General features: G+C 42.2%; 1 protein-coding gene across 1 annotated transcript; it reads left to right on the forward strand.

The window, feature by feature from the left end:
- Positions 1–1,833: 1,833 nt before the first annotated feature.
- Positions 1,834–11,308, forward strand: LOC119164178 (uncharacterized). Its single transcript, XM_075872502.1, has 5 exons — positions 1,834–1,917; positions 2,014–2,021; positions 5,582–5,949; positions 6,556–6,840; positions 11,050–11,308. Exons 1-5 carry the CDS (start codon positions 1,834–1,836, stop codon positions 11,133–11,135), a joined length of 831 nt encoding a protein of 276 aa, XP_075728617.1. The 3' UTR covers positions 11,136–11,308.
- The last annotated feature ends 4,532 nt before the right edge of the window (positions 11,309–15,840 follow it).

Below are 15,840 nucleotides of genomic sequence, written 5' to 3' on the forward strand. Positions count from 1 at the left end.
GTGGACTGCGGTCGTTGACAATCTTCGCATCAATGTCCGCCGAACCGTCTTGCACGGGAATCCCTCGAATGACACCTTTGCGTGTAAAATGTGGTGCCGCTTCGTAGGCAATAACTTCATAGGTCTTGTCAGCGATGCGGATTTCTTTAACGCGCACGTAGCGATTAGCATTTTCTCTCATCGGCGTGCTTGCTACTAAGATATTCTGTTTAATGTTGGGGCAGAGCGTGTCTGCTTGCTGTTCCGATGGGTTGATACCTGCCGAAGTCGAAATGGCTTCAGTGATTGTCGTTGGGCCAACCCTAGCGATGTTAAGACCCCCTCTGGGCCTAATGATAATGCGGATGTCGTTCTTTGGTAGGTGAGGCATTCGGCTTGCTCGAATAATCTTGTTCTTCACATTTTCTCTGTTGCGGGGCTTGTGCTCGTTGCGTTTCAAAGCGCTATATGACGGCACACGTTTGGAGCCTTCATTTTTTGCTCGGCGATACGAGGCGGTCTGCCAGCCTTGGTCTGGCGTGATTTCCTCAGGGTCAATGTCTTCCCCTGTCACTTGGTACTCCATCGCTCAGCGAAACAGTGCGGCTACGGGGCGCGCGAACAAGCACGCGCCACGATAGAGCAAAGAAGACACTCGTCAGGGCTAGCTGTCGGTGGGCGAGCGACGATGACGGAGGCAAAATAAAATGCAAGAAGAAAGCACTCACTGTGCCCAAATTGTGTCGGCAGAGTCCCTGTGTCTTCTGTAAGTCGTTGAACTAATATGACGTTGAAATCACAAAGTGGCTTCGCAAAAACGTTGAAAAAAGCAGGAGCCGTAGTGGAAGCGTTCGCACACTTCGGCTTCTTCTTCTTCTCCCCTAGGTTGGCAAACTTTTTTTTTAATGCGAGAGCGTTAGAGACCTCGCTTCACAAAAACTCTTTTGTTGGTGTCGGGTCGCCATTTTTGCTTTCGAGAGAAAAATCAGCGTGCTAGGGGAGTAAAAATACGACGTATATCCAAATTATTAACAAAATAAGTGTTGGTTGCTAGAAAGCATCAAACACGGAAATTCTTCGTGGCACACAGGTGTTTCACTAGTGAGCTGCACTATAGTGCTTGAAACTGCCTCACAAACAAACAAAAAAGCTTGAAGACCTATGTGCTGAAAATAGCTTCCTTAACGCATGTAACATTGCACGGCAGAATCTCATTATTGCAACTGGCGCCGAAACACATGAATCGTATTACGAGCACGCTGATTAAAGTTCACCACCCATTCAAAGTTGTGCAGCTTCGCAGGTGCGCATGACACCTTACGGACGCCTAGTGGGTGGGTCAATGGCCGATTTGAAAGAAAAAGGAAGAATTTTGACGTAAGAGGCAGTTGGAATCTGCAAATCCATAAGACAGTCAGGATACTTCCAATATCACGCGGGACAAACTGCCCTTTTCTCACAGCACGGTTGAAGGCAATGCGCATTCTGTCTGATTACGCTATCGCGTTCAACTTTCGAAGACGAAACTCAGGCATCCTGAAAGCTTTTTTTTTTGCTTTGCTTTTCTAGCCTTTTGTAAAGTACAGCATGCACGGGTGTCAATCGCCACGTAGAAGTTTTGCTGGCTCAAGCAAGCGGAACTATTCTTCATGCCAGTGATGACCCTACCAATGAGCACATTCGTATGTATCAAGTACAGTGAACGATAGACTGCGCACATGAGCGCAGCACCTAATTATCTCGTTTAAGAAACAATACACGTCCCTGCTTCCACCAAACAGAAAATTCCACCCACCATTGTTTTAAACACGAAAAGCTTAATATCGCTCGCATCACCGTCGTCATGCGAAAGAAATGTCTGCGCAGAGGGTCCGTAAAAAGCAGCTGCAACTTCCGTCGCTGCTCTTGAGGACTTCAGCTTCCGAGGTGTCGGGTCGGGTTAGCCTCTTCGAAGTCGTGTTGCAGCCCCTTGAACCAGCACAATGCTTCGCGCCATCGTGGTCCTTCTGCTGGCCTGCCTTTTGTGTCATGTAGACTCTCAGGTTAGTATGTCAGGGGAAACCTTAACCGTAGTTTATAAAAGGTTCGGTTCGCTAAAAGCGCACTACGTGTCGTAGAGGGCACGTGGTTCTCGTTTTGCGTGTGCGCAAAGACAAGTGCCTTGGGTGATAGGAAGAGATCAGAAGAGGAGCAGACACGCATGTTAACCAAAAGAGCATCCGGTTAGCTATTTCAGACTGGGATTAGGGAAAGGGAATAAATAGACAGCAATGAGAGAGTGATAAAGAAAGATGAAAAAAAAATAGTCAAGCTTGCAAGAATGCCTTAAAACAGCGAAACTGGACGATCTTGAAAACTATATTATAGTTGCTTCAAGGTTTTTCTCTCGTGCTATGAGTGGTTTGAATTTCTTTTTTTTTGCCTGTTTCTTGATGCAATTCTTTATTTGTATCCTTTTTCTTATTTTCTATATTTTGTGTTTAGTTTTCTTCTTCCCTACTTCTCACTGGACATGACCCCGAAACAGCATTGGACACCTAAAGCTGAAAAGTAGGTCCAAAAATAAATAAGTTAAAAAATAAAGTAATGTGCAACCGTCTCGACCATGAACAGCACTTTGCGATAGGCGGAAAGACGTTGGAAGCTGTAAAAGATTATGTCTACTTAGGAGAGGTAGTAAACGCTAAGCCGAATAACTAGAGTGACGTAACTAGAATAACCAGGATAGGGTGCATCATATTCGGCAAACATTCTCAAATAATGTACGGTAATCAGTCAATAACACTAAAGAGGAAAGTATACAACAGCTGCATCTTGCCAGTACTCACAACGGAGAAAAAATCTGGAGGCTTACAAAGAGGATTCAGCCTAAATTGAGGGCGATGAAGAAATTTCATTTATTCTTCACTCGATAGTGAGGCTTCCCATTTATTCTTATTTATTAATTTCACTGTTCAAAGAAAAGTCGAGAAGTAGTGAACTAAGTGTCTTGTGCAAAACTGCAACACAAGTGGCACGCTTCTCGCAAGAGCATCGCCTTCAAAAAAATGCACCCTCGTGGGCTGACGAACGATTGGGATGGTGGTCTAAGAGCGTCTGCGCATAGAGTCGCAGATGGTCTGTCGCAGTCGAAGGGCAGGTGTGGTGCGATAGTGTGGGCAGAGTTTATATAATTTCTTCGTTCGGAAGCGTCTGTAGTATGTTTCGCTAATATTGATATTACTCTACTGTAGCAAACATTTGTTACTGAACATTCTGAAATGTAGATACTCTATCAGAAGAGGCTGTGAATTCTCACGTATACGTGAAGGGTGTTTGTGTAGCACAAGTAAAATCCTATCGGTGAACCAAATTCTCTAAACCTTGCAGAAGAACATCGGTAAAGTAATAAACTTATCACCATAAAAAGAAACAGGCTTTTGTCTTATGTTTGTTACCTCGATGTTCATGTATATTCGCCCTTAACGTGGCATATGGGGTTCTAGTGTGCCCATTTTAATATATATTGTTCACTAACAAACTTTACCCAGCAGAATAAGAGGATCAGAATAAGTAGCCCAGTAGTTCAGCATCTTGATTGTTACCTGCCCCCATGCCCACCCAATAAACCCATTCCCAACTAGGGCTGATGAAAGTACACCGTGCAACTCATACTTACGAAGTTGAAACCGAATTACAAGAAGAGTTATATAAGGGTACTTCGGCATATAAAACCTTTTATATGGATATAAATAACACAATTAAGGGTATTGTACAAATGATCGATATGAAGAATGATTCATTACATGGCAGTTCGGTATATGTAACTTGCACTGAACTCCTAACTTTACCTGATATATATGAGGTGTTTCACCATTATGTCGCCCGCAAAGTTAAAAAAAGTGGGCAGTGTAATCTCAACTTTTGGATTGTTAATATCAGCGGTGTTTACATTATTCTTGCTAATGTGACTGCCTAGCCCTGCGACAAGCTTTCCCTTGAATTTGCTCGTAACCCATAAACCAGAAAAATAGTACAAGACCACCAAGCTTGTTTCTACAGCAACTCTTTTGTTTTTCATGTTGCTACTACATCGGGAAAACTTTACTGCGGCACACCTTCAGGAAAATGGTGAGTCTATTGTCATTTTCTTCGAAGTAGAAGCCTTCACTGCCTCAGCAAATATAAAAAGCTCTCATCGACGTGTAGAACATGAGTGACCCCAAAAAGTCGATAAAATATTACGAGACAGCCAACAATATTTAAAGCAACTTAAATAATTAAAAATAAACTGAATGTAACTGAGAGACATCCCGAGTAAATTGGAGCCAATTTCAAGTAGAATAAGTCAAGTGGGAGCAAGCGACTGTTTTTTAAATACCTGAATCTAGTTCACAGTATTTGCATTAGTTATGGCTCAATTGACTGTAATTTGAAGTCCTCAGTTAGAATGCGAATTGCAAACTACTATGTACAAAGCAATTTTTTAATAGGAAAGTATACATTTCATATAAAGGAAAGTGGTTTTGTCAGGTAGAATGGCGTCGCCTAGCTGCTTTATAGCCTTGCGTTCATGTGTAGGAACTCAGAATATACGGGCTCTGAAAAAACTAACAAGCATTCTCTTTGGGTAAAATGCGGGGTGTAGCAGCAGTGGTCTGGCAAATTTAGGATGACGATGAAGCGCAGTCATTGTATTGTCTCAGTCAGCCCTTCGTTTGGTAATTAGGCACGAACAGTGTGATGTTCTACACAGGGACACAAAAGATGAAACAGAGAAACGATGGGTAGCAACTGAATGTTTGTTTAGCACGAAAGAAAAGCATATATTGAAAAACATGGGAAGAAAGTATAAACCACGACAAGATTTATTTCGAGGAATATTTACATGCACTGTTCCAAGAAAGAAACTGCCTCCGATGATGAACACATATACCATGCTGACGTATAAGGAACCTCCTTGGGCAGTATGGGTGGCTTCGATAATTTCGCGAGTGTGCTAGTTTTGATGTCTGCCGATAATTATAGTTTCTTCAAACAGGGGGGTGCATCCGCAAGAACGGCAACGAATGCTCCCTCCCCCAAAAAAGGAACTTCTCTAATATTGCGCCTATTTTTGTCGTGTTCAAAGGGTGGTCGTGCCGACAAGTTCCTGCTTGGTACACATAGCATCCCATGCATGAACTCAGAACGCGATAGAAAACGCTGTTGGTGCGTTCTACGTATTCTTTGCGATGCTTGGTTGTACGTAGCGCTGCGGGATTGTCAACGGAAAGCGTACGCGTTTTTGTACAAGAATGGTGGATCAGTTGAGCGTTATCGCCGATGCTCGAGCAAGATTTGGAAAAAAAAATACTACTAGTGTGTTGCATGCAATGTTATCGAAATTGCTAACTATTGAGGGTTTTGCGTTGCAAAACTATAACATGATTGTGAAGAATGGCATCGACCAAAGCACCAGAAAATAGTGGGTTTTGACCATGTAGGCTTTTTTTAAGTGCACCTAAATCGAATGCACGGCCCTCTGACATACCGCACCCATCGGAATAGTCTGGAGTGTGTTCTTTTTATTGTCATTATTTGTTTTTTTTTTCATGCGGTTTAAGTTGCTCGCAAGATGAAGCGGCTTGCCCAAACATACAAGTGATTGTAATATTTGGACACTTCTCGAATACTGCTTAAAAAACACAGTTTTACTGCATTTCTGTTTTCATCTTCGCTCAGTTCCAGTGATCGAAAGTTTGACTGCGAGAGTTCTGGACAATTCCTCCGTAGAAGTGAAGTGGACCGCTTCGGCCGACAGCATAGCAAAATACAAAGTGACCGCTCTAGCCACACACGCACCACCAGTGATCATCTTCACGCATAACACCTCGGTGACTCTCAGAAACCTCGTGCCCGGAAAGGAGTACAATATAAGGGTGGCCGAATTGAACGGTGAAGCAGCGTACGCAAGATACGCCGACGTGAATGTGACGACCTGTGACATTCGTAAGTCTTGAAAATTATTGCTATACTACCTGGTACAGTGAGCCGTTTAGGAATCTGAGACGAGTACATTGAAAACCACTCGGTGGCTTCGGACTGGAATTTCTGCGAAGAGAATCCGAAGGCCAGCGCTCATATGAACCCTATGGTCAAAAATAATGTATTTTTGGTTACAGTGTGAGACCAACGAAAACAGAGGAGTACAGAAAGGACACAGAAGGTCGCTGGCTCACAAGCGAAAAGTTTCATTTGAAGAACACAATAACGTGAAAGCAATAAAAACGACAAAAAAGTAATCATATGAACACTGCGCAAAAAATGGTCAAATTGAATAAAACAAGTTACACGGCGTATCACCTAACGGCACATGGGCTGAAAACACCGTGCTCGTCTGTCTCTCTTCTGTACTCTCCTGTCTTTGTCGGTCTCGCACTGTACCCAAAAATGCTGCTGTTTCAACTAGCCCAACTTTCAATAGTATTGAAAGATAATGTGAAATTCCCATGGTATCAAACAAGGCAATGAAAACTGCTGATAACGAAAGATAGACACGTGAGCTCTATGCGAAGTGCTTTTGGTGATTTAGGTATGGGTCTCTATTTTTAACAGATCCTACGGTTGATGACCTCCGAGCGACTTTCATCAGCGACACGTCGCTTATTGTGACGTGGAGTACGGCGCACCACGGAACGATTCACATCATTGTCTGCGTGATCTCTGCGTCTAAGAAGAACTGCGCACTTTACGCGGCCAACGGTGACTCGATGAAGTGCAAAATCGATGTTGCCGATGACGATGCCGCGTACGAAGTGCGTGCGAGGTTAAGCGCGCCACTCGAGTGCCTTTCTTGCTACTCCGAAGAGTCTTCGGTTACTGTGAAAAGACCTGCCACAGGTTTGATTATCTATATTTTATATTATGATTACTATTGGTAATAATAATATTAAAGTTCTTGTTCTTCTTTTTATCAATAATAATAATAATAATAATAATAATAATAATAATAATAATAATAATAATAATAATAATAATATAAGAACGGCGTCATTATTAGTTCATGCTTTAGTTTTAAACTTAAGTACGCTATATGCATCTTCGTTCCATGTGAAACAGGTGAACCCTATATTACGCTCCGGGTACTTGCCTACACACAAAAGCGAAGTAGCCCACACTCATCCTAGAAATACTGAAATATTACTTCAGTTTTGTAGTATATATTGCTATATTTGCTGTTGGCAAAATTATTATTTTTTGACGGTACTTATTAAATAATATGTGATAGTATTAGTTACAGAAAATGGAAGCGCTATAGAGGGGTGTAGCCACACACTTATTTCGTGTACATTATCACGGACATTTAGTTACAAAAATTTACAAATGCGACAAGAAGAAAAGCGTGCGAAGAGGCCGCATCATTCGCGATGGTCATTCAAGTAAGAGGAGAGATATATGTGGATCCTTTTTCTTTTTCCGAAATAAGAGAATTACAAAACCAAAACTTGTTCAAATTAAGCTTTTTTGTCACATATATACTCCTATATATCCTCACTAAGAATAATAACTAATTCTAAATAATAACAATATTAATTTATTATTATTGTTTTAGAGAAAAGCTGAGAGCCATTATGGCTAATAAAACTATATTATATCTATAGTGAAAGCTCTGAATTTAGCCCATTTTGAAAAAAGCTCCTCAAATACAGGGAAAGAAGGGGCGGGGCGTATATAGCCCAACAACATTTAACCTAAATATGTCCGATCCGCCTTGAAGTCACACCTACTCGCTACGCAAGTGGTACCGACATCATAATTCAAGCAAAGCCTGAAAATCACACGCCTTCAAAATTTATTGTCGTATGTTTCATTGTAACTTCATTTCGGAATTTCAGCGTGCCGAAACTACGATATGATTGTGAAGCCTTCAGTAGTAAAAAGATGTAGAAATTTGGCCCTTGCCATTTTCTTTAAAAAGAAGTGGCTATGCGAAGTACGAGGACCGCTAGCGTTTGACCTCCACCAACGTGCCGGGATCGAACCTTTGATCTTTGTGTCGGTATCACAGCTAATGAGTGTACCGCCGAGGCGGACCATATTCGTAATTACATGTGTGATGCATTTGAAGTCACGAAAGTAGAAAATCATCATCATCATCATCAGCCTGACTACGTCCACTGCAGGACAAAGGCCTCTCCCATGTTCCGCCAGTTAACCCGGTCCTGTGCTTGGTGCTGCCAATTTATACCCGCAAACTTCTTAATCTCATCTGCCCACCTAACCTTCTGTCTCCCCCTAACCCGCTTCCCTTCTCTGGGAATCCAGTCAGTTACCCTTAATGACCAGCGGTTATCCTGTCTACGCGCTACATGCCCTGCCCATGTCCATTTCTTCTTCTTGATTTCAGCTATGATATCCTTAACCCCCGTTTGTTCCCTAATCCACTCTGCTCTCTTCTTGTCTCTTAAGGTTACACCTACCATTTTTCTTTCCATTGCTCGCTGCGTCGTCCTCAATTTAAGCTGAACTCTCTTTGTAAGTCTCCAGGTTTCTGCTCCGTAGCTAAGTACCGGCAAGATACAGCTGTTATATACCTTCCTCTTGAGGGATAGTGGCAATCTACCTGTCATAATTTGAGAGTGCTTGCCGAATGTGCTCCACCCCATTCTTATTCTTCTAGTTACTTCAATCTCGTGGTTCGGTTCTGCGGTTATTACCTGCCCTAAGTAGACATAGTCTTTTACAACTTCAAGTGCACTGTTACCTATCTCGAAGCGCTGCTCCTTGCCGAGGTTGTTGTACATTACTTTCGTTTTCTGCAGATTAATTTTAAGACCCACCTTTCTGCTCTCCTTGTCTAACTCCGTAATCATGAGTTGCAATTCGTCCCCCGAGTTACTCAGCAATGCAATGTCATCGGCGAAGCGCAGGTTACTAAGGTATTCTCCATTGACTCTTATCCCTAACTGTTCCCATTCTAGGCTTCTGAAAACCTCCTGTAAGCACGCGGTAAATAGCATTGGGGAAATTGTGTCCCCCTGCCTTACACCCTTCTTGATTGGTATTCTGTTGCTTTCTTTATGAAGCACTATGGTAGCAGTTGATCCCCTGTAGATTTCTTCCAGAATGTTTATATATACTTCATCTACGCCCTGATTCCGCAGTGTTTGCATGACGGCTGATATTTCTACTGAATCAAACGCCTTCTCGTAATCTATGAAGGCTATGTATAGTGGTTGGTTATACTCTGAGCATTTCTCTATTACCTGATTGATAGTATGAATGTGGTCAATTGTTGAGTAGCCTGTTCGAAATCCTGCTTGTTCCTTTGGTTGATTGAATTCTAATGTTTTCTTTACTCTGTTAGCAATTACCTTTGTAAATAGCTTGTATACTACAGAGAGCAAGCTGATCGGCCTGTAATTCTTCAAGTCCTTGTCATCTCCTTTCTTATGTATTAAGATGATGTTAGCGTTCTTCCAAGACTCTGGTACTCTTCCCGTCAAGAGACACCTCGTAAACAGGGTGGCTAGTTTTTCTAACACAATCTGTCCTCCATCTTTCAGCAGATCTGATGTTACCTGATCATCACCAGCAGCTTTGCCCCTTTGCATGCTCTCCAAAGCTTTTCTGACTTCTTCTATCATTACTGGTGGGGTGTAATCTGGGTTACTGCAAGTTCTTATAGTATTAAGGTCGTGGTTGTCTCGACTACTGTACAGATCTCTGTAAAACTCCTCTGCTATTTTAACTATCCTATCCATATTGGTAGTTATTTTGCCTTCTTTGTCCCTTAGTGCATACATCCGACTTTTCCCTATCCCAAGTTTCCTCTTCAATGCTTTGACACTTCCTCCATTTTTCAGAGCGTGTTCAATTCTCTCCATGTTATACCTTCTTACATCGCATACCTTACGTCTATTGATCAACTTCGAAAGCTCTGCCAGTTCTATTTTGTCTGTTGCACTTGACACTTTCATGATTTGACGCTTCTTAATTAGGTTCTTCGTTTCCTGGGAAAGCTTGCCAGTGTCCTGTCTAACTACCCTGCCTCCAACTTCCACTGCACACTCCGTAATTATACTCGTCAGATTATCATTCATTGTATCTACGCTAAAGTTCGTTTCCTCACTAAGAGCCGAGTACCTGTTCTGCAGCGACACTCTGAATTCCTGTACTTTCCCTCTCAGTGCTAGCTGATTGATTGGCTTCTTGCGTATCAGTTTCTGTCGTTCCTTCTTCAAGTCTAGGCGAATTCGAGACCGTACCATTCTATGGTCACTGCATCGTACCTTGCCAATCACTTCCACATCCTGCACGATTCCAGGGTGTGCACTCATTATAAAGTCTATTTCGTTCTTATTTTTGCCATTAGGGCTCCTCCATGTCCACTTGCGGTTTTCTCGTTTTCGGTAGAAGGTATTCAAAATCCGTAAATTATTGCGTTCTGCGAATTCTACTAGTAGCTCTCCTCTGGCATTTCTAGTACCGATGCCATAATCTCCTACCGCCTGGTCTCCAGCCTGCTTCTTCCCTACCTTTGCATTAAAGTCGCCCATCACTATAGTATACTGTGTTTTTACCTTACTCATTGCCGATTCCACGTCTTCATAGAAGCTTTCAACTGAAGCGTCATCATGGCTGGATGTAGGCGCGTAAGCCTGTACTACCTTCATCTTGTATCTTTTATTCAGTTTAATTACGATACCTACCACCCTTTCATTAATGCTATAGTATTCCTCTATGTTGCCAGCTATGTTTCTGTGAATTAGGAACCCCACTCCCAGTTCTTTTCTGTCTGCCAAGCCCCTGTAGCAAAGGACGTGCCCATTCTGTAGCATCGTATAGGCCTCATCTGTCCTCCTAACCTCACTGAGCCCTATTATATCCCATTTAACACCCTCTAGCTCCTCGAATAGTACAGCTAGACTTCCCTCACTAGATAAGGTTCTAGCGTTAAACGTTGCCAAGTTCAGGTTCCAAGTAGAAAATATGTGCCTCAAATTGGAACTCTTGGACAGTAGGTAGTAAGCAAGAGTGGTACTGTTGTTGCATGATGAAGTGCCCGTTCTATTAAAACCTTCAATTCCTTTTTTTTTCGGTTCACAGGTAGGTGCAACTCGGGTTCTTCAAACGGCATTAGCGCCCTTTTGACGTTGGCGATACTGCTGCTTCCGTTAATGAAGACATGTTGAGGATGAATGCTGGCTTCTCATCGACGCTTTGTCATCGTTATCGCCACTAAGAAAGCTTACCTGAGAGAGCGCACTTCAGCCTCGGTGTGAAGACATAAGTGGAGATATAAAGTTTTCTGTATATTTTGCGTAGTAATATTTGTTACCCGCCAAATAAATTTTCACAAAATATATTTTAAATGGCACCTTCAAATTACTACGTTTTACTAAGAACAAAATAATATACAGTACTTTAAATCGTTAATACTCAGCTGAAAATTGTCACACAATGAACCGTCAACCTGTCTGCGCCTGCCACGAGGAAATGACTCTGATGTTTTGCCAATCAACCCGATTCCGTCCTTGCTTCGGCCATGTCACCACAAACTCTTTCATCCCGTCGGCACACCTAATTCTCTGCCTCTCCACCATGCGTCCGCCTTCACTAGAAATCCAGCCTATTATTCTTATAGTCAAGTGCTCCATGAATGTTTTTTCGGGTCGGGCATCAAATGAGATAAAACACGGTCGCTCACCAACTCTGATGACGATGTGACGTCTCGGAACCATATACAGTGGAACCGCATACTGTAGAAGCTGTTGTTAATTTAAAACAACTTCTAGTCAGCTCAGTGAAGAAGGAATTCGTATGCGTTTCCGGAACGTAATATCATCATCAGTCTTGGTAAGTGACCGTGTTTCATCTCATCATTACTCCTAAAGACTAGTAGTTATCTTCCCTACACGATTCATGCCCAGCCAGTTTCATCTTCTCGATTTCGACTAATAATGTCATTAGCACCCGTTTGCGTCCCGAACACTTCTGCTTTCTTCTTGTCCCCACAAGACACACCTGACATTTTCCTTTCACAGCGTCATCCTCAATTTAACCTTCCTGAGCCTTCAGGTTTATGATTTTTGGCACCTTATATGGCATGTAATTCTCGTGTCTTGTGTTTCGAAACAAATACTGCGGTCTTTTTGCGGGGCATAAAACAAGTTTATCACCGCATAAATTCGGATAGGGCATGTACTTGTATCACCCCGTGTTGTATACAAAATTGTATGACCATACCAATTTGGACAGAAATAACACAAAACGTGCGCCATTGTTGGGGCATATGTAGGAACCCTGATCATTACGCTACAAATAGTTACGCCGGAAGCGACCACCCACATGCATGTACACAAGCAGTGAGCCTTAATGACGAAATATGTGACACTAATTAAGCTCCAAAACCCGTTCATTTACATGGCACAGTTCCTCTAACGAACGCTTAAAGGAATAAATAATTTACATTTGCTTGCTTGTACTCAGTCGGTATACTTCATGAGCATGTATGAGGAAAATAGGAGAAAAAAAACGGCAGGGAGTTAACCAGCCTATAGGCAGAACCGTTTTCAGCTTGCTTAAGAGCTTGAGTACAGCGTATGAATTGAGTACAGCGTCAGAAATCCTTGATATGACTGTGAGACCCCGTATTGGAGAGCACCGGAGATTTCGACCATCTCGTGTTCTTTACTGTCCGCTGAACACGCACAGCAAATAGACCTACATCGAACTGTGACTAAGGTGGCCTGCATCGAACCCGCGACCTGCGGGTGAGCAGCCAAGCACTTTAATCACTGCTCCACCGCAGCGGACTAAAGGCGGGGATGTTAAAGAAAATCCATAAAAATTATACGCAAACGGATACAGCATCTTGCATGCGGTGTCACATCAATGAATACAATGTATGGTACACATAATGAAATACGTCTTTACGTCTTCAAAGATAGAGTTGAAATAGTGAGAAGAGTATGTAGCAAGTCATACACGTCGCATATCTGTACAAACGGCTAATAGTAATACAGTAAGAAAATCAGTGAACAACCTGAGTACAATTTTTTTGACACGTGAACTAAAGAGGAAATATAATGAGCTCATTCTGTGACGAGATCACATCACATATACTTGACCCGGCAAAATAAAACGAGCATGTTGAAGTATTCAAAATGCGAGTCTGCCAACTGGAAAAGTTTGATCCAAAAGCACTCAACAGTTAAAAATTGAGAATTCTTTCTCTTACTGGCACAGTGATGGAAAGGGAAAAGTGGCGAGTGTGTGCCTAGCCTATCACGTTTCTTTGTTTCCTTCGGCACTACCCACATTACACCCCAAACAGTTCACAAGTAAGCAGTGCCTTCAGTGAGGTGGTTCTGCGGACTTCAAGCATGTCCTTTGAGGCTGCGCCTCTGTGACGCCCTATTTCCAGCAGGAAGAAATGAAGACGCTTACTTTGGCCCAGGAACTGACTTTTCGATCAAATACTGGCTGTCCTGCTAGCCTTCGTGAGGGCGGTCAAGTCTAACCTGACCGCCCCTGAATGGGCCTAGCCAGGTGACGTTGAGTTTACACGCGTCTGTTGTGGACCCAATAAAGTTGTTTCTCTCATTCTTTCTGTTAAGCTGTATTTCTTTCTTTTTTTACACTCTTTCTCTATTTCAGTCTTCATTTATTTATTTGAGTCTTTGGTTCGTTTATCTTCAACTAGGTCGTGCTTTTTTATAACTTCCTTTCCTTTCTTAATATTATTATTATTACTTAAAAATACTGTCAACCCTCTATTGAGGGTCATTACAGGAAAGGTACGACACACTGTACAAACAAATCGAGGATATAACTATACATCTCCCAATGATAAACCAGGTATACATATATACAATTCCGTAAGAGCTCTTCATTTCAAACGAAAAACACACACCCTGATTCGCAATGCAACAAATAACAATCGCAATAATATTTACAATAAATCACATAAATGTAAATTAGGTAAATGCATAAATTCATTAACATCACCCGCATTGACTATGTTACTCGGTAACCCATTCCAATCTCCATTGACATCGGGGAAAAAGTATGACGGTATGCCTTCGTTCGTGCAAAATAAGGGTGCAGTACTCGTGTATGGTTTGCCCTCTCGCTTTGTTTCCCAGGTTGTTCTATGTAGTCATTTCTGTTAATTTTAAACCCACCGTCTAATAATTGAAAAAGAAACTTTATTCTATTTTTGCGTCTGCGCTTGTGGAGCGTCTCCAGATCACATAGTTGTAGCATTTCTGTGACTGAGTCGTTCTGCTTATATCTCGAGCAAATAAAGCGAGCTGCAAGCCGTTGTATGCGTTCAAGTTTATGTACAAACACTTTTTGGTGGGGACTCCAGAAAATACTGGCATATTCCAGTATCGGCCGTATGAAAATTTTAAAAGCAAGAAGTTTTACGTCCATACTAGCACCCTGCAGTTTTTTTCCTAATATGTACAATTTTTGTGAGGCACTAGAACAAACATAATCAATATGTGTGTGCCACCTTAGGTTATCCGTTATTGTGAGACCTAGGTACTTAAACGCATTAACTGTCAACAAGGTGTGATTCCCGATACAGTATCCAAATGGAATTAACGTTTTTTTCCTGGAAACGTGAGTGACGGTATATAGATTTCGAATAATTGATTTCCATTCCCGAAGCTTCACACCATGAGTGTAATTCCTTTAGACATTGGGCAATGTTCAATTGGTCCTTCCTACCAGTCACTCGCGTGTAAATTAATCAATCATCAGCAAACAGTTTTAGCTTAACATGGGGTTTTGCGATATGTGCGATATCATTGACATATATTAGAAACAATAAGGGCCCAAGAACCGAGCCTTGTGGAACCCCAGAAAACACTTCTAGTGAGCTAGACATAGAGTTAGCCATTTTCACGAATTGCTTCCTGTCATTTAGGTAGGCTTTAATCCAATTAAGTAAAAGTTGACTTAGTCCAGTGCAGTGAAGCTGGACTAAGTCATGCAATATCCCGGACAAATGCAATATCCCGGATTGAACTTTCATTGGACGATTGCACATTGGCTTAACAGCTGTACAATTTAGTTGCTACAAGCAACCACCGCCACCACGCGACATTATCCAGGCAGCAATAAATTGCGGCAGCATGAAATGGCAAGCGACCTCAATGAAAGATTCGGCCTCCGGATACAAGAAGTTGCTGATTAGCAACAAGCGCACTCGAAATAAAATCAATAATTGAAAACAGTGCAAACGAATACGCCAATGACTGGGGCTCCTTCGAAGGCGGTATTTCAGTGCACTCACCAGCTCCAAATTTTTATAAATTTTTTTCTAAACAAATGCTTATTCTGGTGTTTGTCAATTTCGTCCTGGAGTGTACATCAAGACAGCTTATGGCTCTCCAACAGTAGAGTGTGCATTGTGCTTTAAAGCATTCACTATTTGTGCTAAACGCACTGGGCTCGGGACAGCTGCAAGCTCGGCCATGGTAGAGTACTTATTACTGCAAAATTGTTGGAAACTTTTTTAAGCACACAAATTTTGCTTGTACAAATAAATACATTGTAAGTGCAATAGGCCTTTTGAGGCTATAACATTAATGAGCCGACTCCGCAGAAATTCTGGTGTCGGTGTCGGCATCGTTGGTTGTGAGCGAAAACTCATCATCTTTGCGTTGAGAAATAGAGAAAGATAAACAAAAAAATTCAGGTCTGAGTGGGGCTTCAGCTCAGGTCGTTTGCGTGCCAAGCGGGTGTTGTACCCCGCAGGCACGCCTCTGCTTGCAGTTCTGAGTGGGGCTTCAGCTCAGGTCGTTTGCGTGCCAAGTGGGTGTTGTACCCCGCAGGCACGCCTCTGCTTGCGAATACGGTGAAATTAAATTTTTCTGCTTACAA

Source organism: Rhipicephalus microplus, chromosome 8, assembly GCF_043290135.1.
Source record: "Rhipicephalus microplus isolate Deutch F79 chromosome 8, USDA_Rmic, whole genome shotgun sequence".
NCBI lineage: Eukaryota > Metazoa > Arthropoda > Arachnida > Ixodida > Ixodidae > Rhipicephalus > Rhipicephalus microplus.

Coding starts and splice junctions, on each gene's coding strand:
- LOC119164178 (XM_075872502.1), top strand. CDS start 1,834: ATGTCTGCGCAGAGGGTCCGTAAAAAGCAGCTGCAACTTCCGTCGCTG. Junction 5,950..6,555: donor TGTGACGACCTGTGACATTC/GTAAGTCTTGAA, acceptor TATTTTTAACAG/ATCCTACGGTTGATGACCTC. Junction 6,841..11,049: donor TGTGAAAAGACCTGCCACAG/GTTTGATTATCT, acceptor TTCGGTTCACAG/GTAGGTGCAACTCGGGTTCT.